Consider the following 14,891-nt stretch of genomic DNA (forward strand, 5'->3'; position numbering starts at 1 on the left):
GACCCGGTCCGGGAGGATCCCACATGCCGCGGAACGGCTGGGCCCGTGAGCCATGGCCGCTGGGCCTGCGCCTCCGGAGCCTGTGCTCTGCAACGGGAGAGGCCACAGCAGTGAGAGGCCCGCGTACAAAAAAAAAAAAAAGAGCATCATCACTCATAGAGTGCCCGGAAATTCAAGGAGGATGATATTCAACCGGTGCCCTTCACTAATTCTTATGTGCATGATTAATATTTAAAGAACATTCTAGTCTTCATTTCTGCCATTATTAAGGTAACTAACCTGTAATTACTCTACCGATGCGTCGTCCCTAAAGGGTTATGAGTTGGCCTTCCAGGTTATAGTTGAGGGCGAGGGTCTGGAGGCGACTGAAACCTCCTGGGTTCAAAGGCAGTCCTGTCGCCTGCCGGGCGGCTGTAAGGAAATACATCTATTACGTGGATACATTTTCAAATGGAAAGAATCTGGTTCCCACACCACAGAATGTGTGGATGGATAATCCACGAAAAGCCCAGGGCACGGCACATAGTAAACTTCAATAAATGTTAAGTCTAAAAGTTTAAAACTTTTCAAAGGGATTGATGGACATTCTATTAGACCTGTGGACAATTACATTTCAGGGGAATCCCTTTTCAAAGCAAAAAGCATTTCTACTTAAGTTTTCACAAGTTTAAATTCTGATACATGGGATTTTAGTGAAGCACGACCATGAAGCTTGTGCTATTTACTTAGTAACATGTTAATCATATCACTTGTGAGGTGGTTTTGATTTTATAAAGCCCTAAATTGTTAAAAAATAAACGGATCGGGGACCGCCCATCAGCACTGGCTTTTCGGTGGGCTTTATCCATCCGCTTCAAGACACGCGTGCGCCAGTTTGATGAGAGGAGGTGTTTTGCTACACCGTTTCCCACCTGAGAGAAAAATAAAGGCTTGCACTTGGAACCCGCACGCAGTTGGTCTTGAACCTCGGACACCAGAGCTCATTACGTAACTCCACAGCGGCCGGGCCTCCAGGCCGTTTTCCGAACCCTCACCGCGGGGCGGGGATAAGGTTACAACGCCCGCGGTTGTCCCAGGCTCTACGAGTTTTGCGTGTGTCAGTTAGAGACGTTTACATTTGAATTTCCCTGAACCGCCGGGTGTGGGCGGCGGCGCGGACCCGCCCCGGAAGCCTCTGGGCCCCTTCCCGCCATCCGCCGACCCGACCCGACAAGCGATCCCCGCGGGCTGGTGGGAAGGCCCAGCCGGCGCGGGTCCCAAAGCCGCCGCGCGAGCAGTCCCCGGGTCCCCTCCCTACAGCACTCAGTCCTTCCCCCCCCGCCACGCCCAGCCAGGCGCGCCGAGCCGACGGTTGCCAGAGGGCCAGATTTTGAATTTACAGGCCCGGCCCCCGAGTTGCCGGCCTCCCATTGGCCAGCGACTGTCACGTGGAGACACCGGAGCGCGCCGGCCATCTTGCGGAGCGCGGCGCCGCGGCCCGCGCCACCTCCGCCCCCAGCGGCTCGCAGCCAGCCCGCCCCTCCGCCCTCTTCCCCCCGCCCGCGGCTCAGCGCCGCCTGAGAGGAAACAAAGTGCTGCGGGCGGGAGACTCGGCGGCGGCGGCGGCGGCGGCGCGCGGACTCTGCTCGGCTCTCCCGGCCACCCTCACCCCGTATTTCCCGAGCGTGTGTGCGCGTGTGAGTATGTGCATGTTTTCTTACAAAGGGCGTTTTACGTTTAATTGATTGGTAGTCCTCCCCCTTTGCCCTTTGTGCTGTAACCCCTCTCCCGCCATCCCAGGTGCTTCGTCCTTCTCCCCGACGTCGGCCTCTCCGCGAGCGCGGATCGTCGGTTGGTGCCTTCCCTCACGCTTCTCCGCCTGCCGCCCCCTCCGTGTTCCGGCGCTGCCCGCGGCCTCCGCACTCAGCTCTCCTCGCCGATCGCCATGGCGACAGCGACCCCCGTGCCGCCGCGGACAGGCAGCCGCGCCGGCGGCCCCGCCACGCCACTGAGCCCCACGCGGCTGTCGCGGCTGCAAGAGAAGGAGGAGCTGCGCGAGCTCAACGACCGGCTGGCCGTGTACATCGACAAGGTGCGCAGCCTGGAGACGGAGAACAGCGCGCTGCAGCTGCAGGTGACGGAGCGTGAGGAGGTGCGCGGCCGCGAGCTCACCGGCCTCAAGGCACTCTACGAGACCGAGCTGGCCGACGCGCGACGCGCGCTCGACGACACGGCCCGCGAGCGCGCCAAGCTGCAGATCGAGCTGGGCAAGTTCAAGGCCGAGCACGACCAGCTGCTCCTCAAGTGAGTACCGGGGGCGCAGGTCGGGCGGGAGGGCGAGGGCCAGGGTGCTCACGTCCTTCGGAAGGGGCAGGGTCTCGGTCTCCATGAAGGAGAAAGAATCTAGTGTTTTTCAGCGGGGGCGGGGGTCGCGCGGGGCTCACAAGCTGTAGTGATGGTGGGACCGGGATGCAGATTTCCCGATCCTGGATACCCAGTGGGACTCGGCGAAGTGCGCGCCGTGGGCCGCCAGCGACAGGCGACCGGCTTCGGGCCTCGGACCCCGGGATCCAGAAGGCTTTAAACCCGCGGAGATGGGGCGGGCGCCAGGTGCGGGGAGGTGGCGTCTGGGAGCGCGCTCAAATGCGCGCCCCGGTTTCCGGCCAGGCCCGAGACAAAGCGTCTGGCGGGTTTGCGGTGCAGGAATGGCCGGCCGGGGAGAACCGGCTGCCCGCTTAGAGAATGAATGAGCTCTGCGCGGGCGGAAAGAGGAAGGGGAGGGACCTGCCTCCGGCGTCCCGGTCTCCCGGGGGTGGGTCCCGCTTTGGCGCGCTCAGTCTTGGCCCTGTGACATTTTGCGATGTTTCTGCGCCTGCCTTGGGCGAAGAGGGAGGGGCGGAGTCTGAACTGCGCGCTGCTGTTGGCTCTGGGCAAGTTGGGTTTTCAAGCTGGTTAGTTTTCTCTGGGGAAAGGTGTCCTTTTCTTTCTGTGTCCTTTCTTTCTGCGGAGACAGGCCCCGGTCTTTGGGTGTTTCTCTGCACGGGACTCCACAAGCTGGGTTTTTTCACGTCTTGGCCACCGTTCTCGGATCGACGAACCGCTTGCCCTCCCGCAGTAGTCCTCTCCCTTAGCTTTTGTACCGCCAAGACAGAGTCCCTTGCTTTTTCTGGTGTAGGGGAGACCAGCTCAGTCCCCGTATCTGTCATTGTGTTGACAGGCCAGGGCAGGTGAAAGGGTGTTGTGTACATGTGGAGAGTTGTGGCGAGGGAGAGCTTGTAATTTTTTCACGTAAGAGCGTCTGAATTTTTCAGTCCCGGGACACGGATAAACTAGCCAGCCTTTGCCGATCCTACCTTGCCTTTCTGATGAGCAAAATGGCATAGTTATCCTCAGTAGGCAGCTAGTGTTGATGTCACGCTTTAGAATATTGCTCGGTTTGCCTCCAGAATTCCGGTGGTCTTCATCCCCTCTTGCCAGTTGAAATCTCTGGAGATAACCTGATTCTGACTTTGATTTTGTGTTCCCCTGAATGTCTTTCTGTCTCCGTGTAAATGTTCCTGTCTCGGTCTCTGTGATTTTCAGTATGTGAATCTCAGCTTCCCCATCTTGTTAAATACTTGAAAAACGATTCATAAAGAATATGTGCACTTGGTTAAAAAAAAAAAAGGTATAGACGGGCTTATAGTGAAAAACGATGTCTCGTCTCCTTCCAGGAGATAATCACATTTAGCCCTTTTTGTTTTTATTTCTTTGAGTATTTAGTTCCACAAAATAAAAATAATAATAAGCTTATGTTTCAGTTTCCTGGATTTTCTAATCTTTGGAGTCGTCTTTTGAAATGGGTCAATTCACTCACTACTGTCTCCATCTTTCTCTACATTTTTCATTACTGAATTTCTTCATATCTTGGATGCCATTGCTTATATGATTCACCATTAGCACGTGTACCACTAAGAAAAACTTCAGGGCCAACTATGTAGGATACATCTTGTTGGACTCACCCTGTTTTCAGAGATGTTAAAGTGTGACACAGATTAAGTATCTGTTACCTGCCAGTCACTGTTTTATGTGGAGGATACATAGATTTGAAAAAAATAAGTTACTGCCATTATGTTGCTGATAGGGGAGATACCCAGCAAGCGAATAAAAACTGTATTGCATCTAATCTGAAACATTTTGATGCTGGTGCTTTTATAATCTTTTCAGAGGGTATCCACTGAAGGTTTTTCACACAGTAACAAGACTGCCACCTGGCTGACTGTAGTTGTAAAATGCTCTGCATGGATTGTAAAATGCATGCTGGTTTCATCAAGATTAAAAAGTGAAGAATATATGTGTTAGAATCAATAAAATCAGTGTATGTGATACAATGTTAGGATAACAGATACTAGGGGAATAAAAATAGAGCAGGGTGAAGGGATGGTGTAGTTAAGGAAGGCCTGTCTGAGGGCTTGAAAATTGAAAACAATTTTCTTTGAGATGTCAGGTAGTGTACTGGAATTTTATAGATAGATATATCTATGTATAACTATAGAGAGAGAGCCTGAACATATATATCTATTATTAGGATTAGATATATTTTATTTTCTGATGTGCCATCAATTCCTCAAAACATACCACATTTTTCTTTCATATTTCAATCCTAGCTTTCTTTGTACAATTTTGTTCCTAAATAGCCTTCCATTTTTCTTGCTGATTAAAGAAAAATTTGCCTTTAGCATATCTTCAAACTTTTAAAAGATATCTAATCATAATATCTATTATATGAATCTACTTTCTTCCCTTAAACTCTCTGCTCTTAAGACATGATGTGCAGTTGACGTCCTAGGAATTTACCTGATTTAGACCCAGTTTCCTCCTGTATCACATATTTTCGGTTCCTTGGTTTCTTCCTTCATTTTATTGGAGAACATCCTTAAGTTACTTATTCAGAAAAGATGGCAGGAAGTAGACCTTCCAAGTCTCATGTATCTGAAAATAATTTTGATTTTTGTCTCACGCTTGATTAATAGTTGGGCTAGGTATAGAATACTGGTTCAACATTTTTCCTCACAGCTTGGAAAATATCATATTGCCCCGTTGTCTTCTAGTAGCCAGTTGTTGTTCATGTCTACCTAATGTCAGTCACGGTTACTTTCTTTTGGTAATTGCTTTGCCTCTTGGGAAGCTTTGGAATTTTCTTTTCTCCTGGTTTTCTGGGATTGCATGGTGATAGGTCTAGGTATGGATATTCTCTTATTCATCGTAGTTGTTATAAGCAAGTCCTTTCCATTTAAAGTCTTGGTCTTTGTTTAGCTCTGGGAAATTTACTTTATTCCATACGTTTTCTGTGCTCCATTTTCTTTGTTCTCTCTTGTTGGAATGTTGAACTCTTGGGTTTCTTGTTTTCTTATAATTCTTTTTTTCATTCTGGGAAATTATTTTGCTCTTTTCCAGCTCCATAGTGACATTTTAAAGGTACAAGTCATACTTTTAATTCCAAGAAATCTTTTTGTACAGGTATTTCTCTTTTTTTCAGCTTGTGTTTATTTTTAAGGATGCATTATTTTCTTTAATCTGTCTAAGGGTAATATTTAGGGTTTTCTTTTTAAATTCTCCTTATCTCTTTTCCCTCCCTGGTCACTTGTTCTTTTTGTTTGGTTTGCTTTTTATCTTCCTACTCATTTTTGTCAATTGCTAATCCTTGGTTGTCTACATTTTCAAACGAAGAACTAGTTAATGCTTGAATGTTACTACCGGGTTATTTAGGTAGCTCCTTCCCACTTTTCTGAGTGTAAGAGCAAATTAGGATCTCTTTATGTAGGAATGGGGTGTATTATTGGCCAACTTCTTGGAAAGCCTGCAGTTATGTTAAGGCATGCCCAGGACGGTGAGGTACAAAGCTGTTTCATGAGTTAATCCCTCATTTTAAGTCTGCCTCACTTTCTCCTGTAGCCCCTGTGTGCATGTTCTGTGATAGGTACTTTTATCTACATTTTGTTTTTAGCCACTATGTTATTTTATTTTTTAAAAATTTATTTATTTATTTATCTTTGGCTGTGTTGGGTCTTCGTTGTTGCATACGGGCTTTCTCTAGTTGCAGCGAATGGGGGCTACTCTTAGTTGCAGTGCGTAGGCTTCTCATTGCAGTGGCTTCTCTTGTTGCGGAGCATGGGCCCTAGGCGTGCGGGCTTCAGTAGTTGTGGCGTACAGGCTTAGTTGCTACGTGGCATGTGGGATCTTCCCAGACCCCGGGGCTCAAACCCATGTCCCCTGCATTGGCAAGCAGATTCTTAACCACTGTGCCACCAGGGACGTCCTCTACATTTTATCTACTAGAAATTTGTTGAAATGTTTGCTAATGATCATTTTTCTGTTCACTTTCTTGCTATGGGTTTGTTTATTCGTTGTTTACTGCTTATTTTTCCTAACTTTTTTTTTTGCTGTACGCGGGCCTCTCACTGTTGTGGCCTCTCCCGTTGCGGAGCACAGGCTCCGGACGCGCAGGCCCAGTGGCCATGGCTCACAGGCCTAGCCGCTCTGCGGCATGTGGGATCCTCCTGGACCGGGGCACGAACCCGTGTCCCCTGCATCGGCAGGCGGACTCTCAACCACTGCGCCACCAGGGAAGCCCTGTTTACTGCTTTTTTTCCTTATTATTTATTTGTTTATTTTTGGCTGTGTTGGGTCTCTGTTCCTGCGTGTGGGCTTTCTCTAGTTGCGGCGAGCAGGGGCTACTCTTGATTGCGGTGCGTGGGCTTCTCATTTGTTGTGGCTGCTCTTGTTGCGGAGCACGGGCTCTAGGCGCACAGGCTTCAGTAGTTGAGCCATGTAGGCTCAGTATTTGTGGCTCGCGGGCTCTAGAGAGCAGGCTCAGTAGTTGTGGAGCACGGGCTTAGTTGCTCTGTGGCTTGTGGGATCTTCTCAGACCAGGGATCGAACCCGTGTCCCCTGTGTTGGCAGGCGGATTCTTAACCACTGCGCCACTAGGGAAGTCCCTACTGCTTTTTTTTTTTTTTTTTTTTTTTGCGGTATGCGGTCCTCTCACTGTTGTGGCCTCTCCCGTTGCGGAGCACAGGCTCCGGACGCACAGGCTCCGGACGCACAGGCTCAGCGGCCATGGCTCACGGGCTTAGTTGCTCCGTGGCATGTGGGATCTTCCCGGACCAGGGCACGAACCCGTGTCTCCTGCATCGGCAGGCGGATTCTCAACCACTGCGCCACCAGGGAAGCCCCCTACTGCTTTTTTATTAGGGTCTAGTGGGAAGGTCAGTGCCTGTGCATAGTAATCCTTGGAAATCTTGGAAACATTTTAATTTTGAACAATAATTGAAGTATAATTTGTAGAAAAGGAAGAAATGTTTTATTATCTGTTTTGGGTCCATTGAGCTCTTTCGTTTAAGAATAATTTTCTGTAACTTATTTGGAGTTAGAGTCTTTGTAATTAGTCTATTATTTAGGTGGATTTAGATTAAGAAAGCAAGTCTTGGGGCTTCCCTGGTGGCGCAGTGGTTGAGAATCTGCCTGACAATGCAGGCGACACGGGTTGGAGCCCTGGTCTGGGAAGATCCCACATGCCGCGGAGCAACTAGGCCCTTGAGCCACAACTACTGAGCCTGCGCATCTGGAGCTTGTGCTCCGCAACAAGAGAGGCCGTGACAGTGAGAGGCCCGCGCACTGGGATGCAGAGTGGCTCCTGCTCGCCGCAACTAGAGAAAGCCCTCGCACAGAAACGAAGACCCAACACAGCCATAAATAAATAAATAAACAAGCAAGCTTTCATTTAAAAAAAAAAAAAAGAAAGTAAGTCTTGAGAGAATTATAGATTCCAAAGTTACTTAGTCCCTTTTTGGTTCTTTAGCATACAACATACCTCAAAGACAGAAGAATTCTTGGACACTTGTCCTGCTAGAAAGAATTTTACAACGGCTTCTGTGCAGGTGGTCTCTTACAGGGAAACTGATCTCAGATCTAAGATATAGCTACTCCAGTTCATTCCAAGCCTAATTATATTTCATTGGAAGCTTTTTTGGGGAATACTTGCCAAGAATGATGATGAATACCATCAGTCAACACTTTAAACAAAAAAGCAAAGAAAAATTGACTTAATTGAGAATTTCAGTATTAACTAATTCTGCAGGAAAACTAAATGTAAGAGAAAGTTATATTGAACAGTTGTTCAGTAACTAATTTTGTGGATGCATACATTTTTTTTTTTCTTCAGTGGTACAGGTCCATAGTCTTTTATATAAAACCCTTATAGCCACAAGTGTTTGGAATTAAAAGCAATTCCAACTTTAAGAAGGTAGTATGATGCGTATACTGTATATGACACCCCAGTGGAGTCTGGGGTAGCACTCTGTGAAACAGTATTTCTGCAGGGAAAGATTAATAGTCATAGTAAATGGAGAAAGACAACTAAAAATAGCCTCATGTCCATTCAGGTCAAGTTTTGTCACCAAATGAATTAATGAAAATTTAAGTTTTAGAGCTCTGGGATTACATATAAGAGAGTAATGATTCATGTTTTTTAATTGACTACTTCTTAGTAACTTCGCTTGACTCATCAGGTTCTAGAAGTTGTGCTTTATTCCTCAAACACAAATAAATTTGATTGATTGATTGATTGGTTCACAGTAGATACTCAAGCTTGAAAGGATGCAGAATTAACTTAACTCTAAAGTCATTTTCTCTATTTTGAGCATTATGAATTAATTAGGAAACTGGAGATGGGGGCTCACTGGAATGTAACTAATATCATGGATGCTGTAGGGTTGTTTGAGATGCTGAGCAAGTCAATTTACTGTCCCTTCATTAAAAAAATATTTTTTAAAAGGATGTCCCGGTACTTCCCTGGTGGCATAGTGGATAAAGAATCCACCTGCCAATGCAGGGGACACAGGTTTGATCGCTGGTCTGGGAGGATCCTATATGCCATGGAGTGGCTAAGCCTGTGCTCCACAACTACTGAACCCACATGCTGCAACTACTGAAGCCTGTGTGCCTGGAGCCCATGCTCCACAACAAGAGAAGCCACTGCACTGTAATGAGAAGCCCGTGTACTGCAACAAAGAGTAGCCTCCACTCGCCACTAGAGAAAGCCTGCGCGCAGCAACAAAGACGCAGTGCAGCCAAAAATATAAAACTAAATCTTAAAAAAAAATAAAAAGGATGTCCCAAGAAACATAGTTTAGTGTATTATAGGTATTGGGCCTCAAAGCCAGTGTTTTCAAATTAGTCTTTGAGATACTGGACAAAAAATTTGTTATTTAAAGCAGAATTTCATATCTTTTCAAAACAGATGGTGCTTCTTTTTAAATATAATTTTATGAAAAGAAAAGTTTTTCTCAAAATAGAATAAAGTGTAATGTTGCTTGTATTTTTTTCACAGTATATATGCACCTGAAGATTTGTAGGCTTCCTACCCCCGTCCCCAAGCAAGTTTTGAATAGGATAGGTTTGAGGTTGAGGGGATCAAGCCTACATAGTATATTCCTTTGGGAAAATGACATTCCTCTGATTTTGCTTTGTCAGTACGTTAGTAAGGAAACTTCTGTTCGGAAATTTGGATTTGTGTGTTTTCATTAAAAAATGTGTACAGATGTTCACGCGCTACTTGCATGTATAATTGGGACACTTGTCAGTCACGGTAGCCTGAGATACAGTAGTGTTAAGCAAGAGCACTACATGAAGTTGCACCTTCCTACATTTTGTGACTTGGGGGCAGGTATTAATACTTTAATTCTTTGAGCTTTCATGCCTCATCTGTGTAATTGGGATAAGGCATAACTAGTAGTTTTCTGAATCTCAGGAAAAATTAAGAAACCCAGATCTTTTTCTAGCCTGTCATTTACTTGTCTCTTAATAATGGATGGATTTTTATCAGAATTGGCTATTTGAAAAAATTAGGAAGTATGTGGAAGTGAAAGTAAATCAGGTAAACTATTTTTTTTCTTTCTTTTTTCTTTCTTTGGGGAAAATGGGGTGCTGGGGATTTACTGTATATTTGGACTTATTGTATATGTTTACTGTGTTGACTTTCTACATATTTTGGTCACAGAATGAAATTTAGGTGCAGGGCTAAACAGTATCTGCAGGGTTGTTGTAACATTCATATTTTTCAGTTTTCAAACCTAAAGTAATAAATGCTAATCTGCTCTAGGGACTTTCCTTTGTAGGTAGGATAATTAATTGAAAAACAAAAATCTTGATCCCATGTATCACTTGGTCTTTTGTTTATGTCCTTATTTTGCCCTGGTAGAAGCAAGTTGCCAGAAACACCCTTGCCTTAATGTGAGAGGTATAAAACTTCATGGTAAATATTACTTTAATTTTCAAGGGAAGAACAGGAAGGTTAGACACCTGGAATTGGTGTTAAAGTCTAGGAGACAGGTCCTAAGTAATGAAACCATCATGATGCTTCCTTCCCATGCTTTCAAAGGATGTTTGGTAGAGCATATCTTTTGGAGTTGTTTATTTAAACTAGGAGGTTAGACTAGGTAATCTTTTGGTGTACCCAGGCTCAAAGAAGTAAACACACAGAATGAAAGATAGAGCACTGTAAAAATATGCTGCTGAATGTATTTTTTTCTCCATATACTCCATTATGCTTGTTCTTTTCATTTGTCCATATGACGTCACCTCAGGTATTTCTGACTTAGAGATCTTTAGATTTTTATATCATTACTGTAGGTCTGTTTCATGCACAAACAGTGAGAATGAGCCTTAAGTGTTAATTGGGTGACGAGACCCTGTCTAACTGAAGTTCCCAATTATTTCTGGGATCCAGGGAAGTTTCCTAATCAGAGTTTTTAACTTCTTTTTTTTTTCCCCCAGTATATCTCTGATAAAAGGGATTGTGTTTTGGCTGTTATATTTGGGAAATTTTAAAAAACTAATTTTTTTGTTACACAAAAATTATATATTCATTATAGAAAATTAGAAAATACAGATAAACACCAAGAAGAAAATAAAAGTCACCCTTAGTTCCATAAATAAGAGCTCTGAAGTTTTTCTTTTTATATCCATATTATTAACGAAAATGGGTTCATGATAAATATTCATGTGTAACCTTCTTTCATGCTACACTGCTTTGTGAACTTCTTTACATGTCAGTAAATGTGCTATATCATCATTTTAGAGATAACGTCAACAGCCTTTAATGGGTAGGATTAGTTTACCGTGACCAGAGATGTTGGCTTTGCAGTGACTGCCTAATTTCTCAGAGGCCATAGGGGGCCATGATTATCCTCTTCCGGCTTTCTGACAATATCAAATTTTTTCTCCTGGTTAACATATTGATAAAAATGGTTAAATGTTAAACTGATTTACTGGTGAAATGTTAACCATTGGATAAAGTAATTACAACTTTGCCAATTTTTGATGCCAGTAACAGCATATGGGTGTCCATTTGGGGGAATTTATTTTTAATTTCTACAGGTTCTTTTTAGTTCTCAATCATTTTTATTGTTATGCTCATGTTGCAAACATAAAGGAGTAAAAAGATCCACATTTGGGTCATAATCTTAGGTTTCTGCTGATATCTTTGCTGTAGACCTAGATGATAAGTGAGACTTTCCCTAGCTAATATGTTTACTTGGTCCTTTTTAAATTTAATTTTTTGCCTTTATTGCATTTGTGTTTATTGATCATAGGATTATAGCACTTTTACAGCTAGGAGGGGACTTGGATCATCTGATCTATCCAGCCCACTGTGTAGGTTCAGAAATTGAGACCTAGAGAGATTAGAATACTGGTGCAAGATGCCGGACAAAAAGAGCTAACATTTATCTTCTGCTTATTGTGTTTGCCAGGTACTATGCTAGATGTTTTACAGACACTGTCTTTTAAGTGTTATGATAACCCTGTTTGATGGGTGAGGAAACTTGAGGCTCAGAGAGGTTAAGTATTTTGCCTGGGATAACTTAGCAGATAAATGGCAGAGCTAGAATAGATCCTAGCTCTGTCTTCTAGCGTTGTTACAGGGTTTTTACATGGATAATGCCATTTAATACTGACCTGAAGCAGGCTCATGGAGCACTGTAATCTGTCCTCGGACTTGAAGTCTTACATAAGACAGTTGACTTTCAGGTTTGGGTGCTACTTTTGGAAATGGTACTAGATGTGATTTTTTTCACAGTGGTATTTGAGATAATCTTGGATTTGTCAGGAGGGTGCAGTAACTGAGGCAGCTGTTTGAAATACTGAGGGCTTCATTTGCTAATAAGGAAAGGGTAAAAATGAATTACTGAAAGAGACCTCTTTTGTCTTTTCTTCCTTGTTGAAAAACTTTCCTACTTTACTCCATGCCTTAATAATAACTTTAAAATAAACTAAAATCTCTGAAGTCTTGAATACTCAATGGCAGAAATATTGTTTTCATTTTTTATTCACACATTTGTGGAACAGGTAGTGTTATGAAGTGCAGGCTTGTACTGCTCCCCACACAGAAGGCCAGTAAATCGAGAAACGAGTTGTTGGGGCAAAGAATAGTGACTTTATTTGGAAGGCTAGCACACCAAGAAGATGGTGGACTGGTGTCCCAAAGAACCATCTTGCCTGGGTTTGGGTGCTAGTTTCTTTCAGAACAGAGATGGGGAGGTGAGGGGTAAAGTATAAAAGGTTATACCTTGTTGCTAATATTTCCTGGTTCAGGCCAGAACAGGAGGGGATGTGTTAATTTCTGCTTTCCTGCCATCCATTCCCAGGTGGGCCTGGTTAGGGTATTCCTAGTGAACTAAACCAAGGTATTTTACCTTAACTGGGAGACAGGGTTCCTGGAGATGGCTCATTATGTATGTACTTTAAGCTGTAGACAACATCCCTTTAATGATTAACTTATAGCAAAAGCAATAGAATACAAAGGTTAAAGTAGAAGAAACAGATCCAATATGGAGTCAGGTTCTTCCCTATTACAAGTACTACATGCCAGGCCTTGAGTCAGATGCTGGTAACAGGGAGATGGGACACTTAGTGCTTGTTAACAAGGTGCTTACGATGTAGTGAGGAAGACATAAAAAGCACTACAGTATTGGGATACTGTAACTGCAATATACTAGTACAGTGTAATAAGTGCTGTGATAGCAGTATCCACATCTTGCTGTGGAGAAAGGGGCTACATACCACATAAGGCAGAGTAAGAGCTTTGTAAAGTTTTGAGAGACATCCCAGAGGAATTGGGGAGGCAGTGAAATCTGAGTGTTGAGAGATAAGTAGGGTTGGCTTCTAAATGGAAAACATTAGTAGAGGCCTTGTCCTGAAAGGCAAGGAGATTTACAAAGGAATGGTAGTACAGTTTTGGTGTGATAAGGCCTAGAAAGTATCCATTCACTTTGGTTCCTGGGAACTTATTGTTGACTGTGAGGAGCATCTAATGCTAGAGAAGAGCAGTAGGGTCAGCCACTGACCATAATTAAGGAAGAAATGGGAATAAAGGTCATGAGTTTAGGTCATAGAGTGTTTGATATGAAAGGAAGAAGACATTCTTAAAGGTCGATTTAAAGTAGATTCTTACTCAATGTTTATATAACAAAACATTGGATAGGGTACCAGAACACTTATCCCTCTAACATTCTGCACTAGAAAAATGATTGCTTCACTGCCTTTGCTTAAAACACTTTAAGTGGCTTCCAGGAATAGTAGCTTCTAGGATGAAGAGTAAAATCCTCAGTATTACCTAATACTAGGGTGACCGTATAATTTAGCATTCAAACAGGGTTTCTTCCTTCTTGGTGTGAGAGAGGGCGCTATTGATACTTATGCTGGGACACTGACATCAATGGAAATTACCCTAGACAAACTTGGACATACCTAAAAGTTCTTCTCTTCATGAGCTGGCTCCTGAATGACTGTGGCTTCAACTCACACCATACTTGGTCTTGCTCTCTTCTCTCTAACCATGAAATTTTTTATTCAGTCCTGTTTACCATGCTCTCTCTTAATAGGGTCTTTGCATATGCAGTTTACTTTGTCTGGACTTCTCTCATCATTGGGTTAACTCCTCCTTAAACCTCAGATCTCTAATTCATTTCTTAGGGAAATCTTCCCTATCTGGTTTTGTAAATGTGAGCTTTGAAAAAAAAAACAAAACAAAACCTGTGACTATCCAACAAATGTGTATGTGTGTGCATAATTTAAGGATTCAGAGATCTCCAAGACTTGTTATAAGAAAATTACCTTCGACTATTTTAACTGCTCCTTTGATATTTATCTCGCTGTCTAAATGGCATTATTGACTTTGTGCCATGGAAGATGAGGAATTGAGTTTTTCATTTTGTTCTTCATAACAAATTTTTCTTCCTCTTATCCTCCCAATAGTCATACGTTACATTTTAGCTGTGATTAATTTAGATCAGTTTTGGTATATCAAGTATTATTTCACTGTGTTCTGCTGCAAATGAGTCTGTAGCACCAATTCGCTCATATGTGACTGGTAAATAGAGAAATGATATTGTAATTAGAGGTTGTATTGACTTATATATGACTTTTACTAGTAAAGGAGAGTCAGAATATCAAGAGTAGAGTTCAGAGGGAAAGAAAGCTCTGATTTCAACTCTATTTTAAGAAAGTTAAAGGAGTGCCTGCACCCAGGATTCCCTCCCCCAGAGAGGTGTGCACCACCTTTGTTCTTGTAGCTGGGGTTGTGTTCAGAGTCTATTTCTATCTCTAATGTCTCAGTTCTTGCAAGCCAGCGTGGCCACTCTGATGGTGTTGTGCATCTCTGAGCATCTCTTGAGGCAGCTCTAGACACACTAAACGGACTGCTTGCATTGACCAAGTCATCTCCTGGAGTACTAATTATCATCATTATTTTTAAAAATTTATTTATTTTTATTTTTATTTTTTAAATTTGTTTTTGGCTGCATTGGGGCTTTGTTGCTGCACGAGGGCTTTCTCTAGTTACGGTGAGTGGGGGCTCCTCTTCACTGTGGTGC

At 43.6% G+C, this 14,891-nt stretch overlaps 1 protein-coding gene across 2 annotated transcripts in view; it reads left to right on the top strand.

Annotated features, from left to right (window-relative positions):
* Positions 1–1,431: 1,431 nt before the first annotated feature.
* LMNB1 (lamin B1) overlaps positions 1,432–14,891 on the top strand; it is a 116,031-nt gene continuing 102,571 nt past the window's right edge. The window contains exons 1-2 of one of the 2 annotated variants that reach the window (XM_059061582.2): positions 1,432–1,676; positions 1,780–2,283. In XM_059061582.2, coding sequence (XP_058917565.1) covers positions 1,925–2,283 — 359 coding nt within the window. In that variant the 5' untranslated portion in view covers positions 1,432–1,676; positions 1,780–1,924. The remainder of the gene's footprint in view (positions 1,677–1,779; positions 2,284–14,891) is intronic. The other variant, XM_067031509.1, reaches the window with a different exon arrangement.

The sequence above is a fragment of the Kogia breviceps genome, chromosome 4 (genome assembly GCF_026419965.1).
Source record: "Kogia breviceps isolate mKogBre1 chromosome 4, mKogBre1 haplotype 1, whole genome shotgun sequence".
Taxonomy (NCBI): Eukaryota; Metazoa; Chordata; class Mammalia; order Artiodactyla; family Physeteridae; genus Kogia; species Kogia breviceps.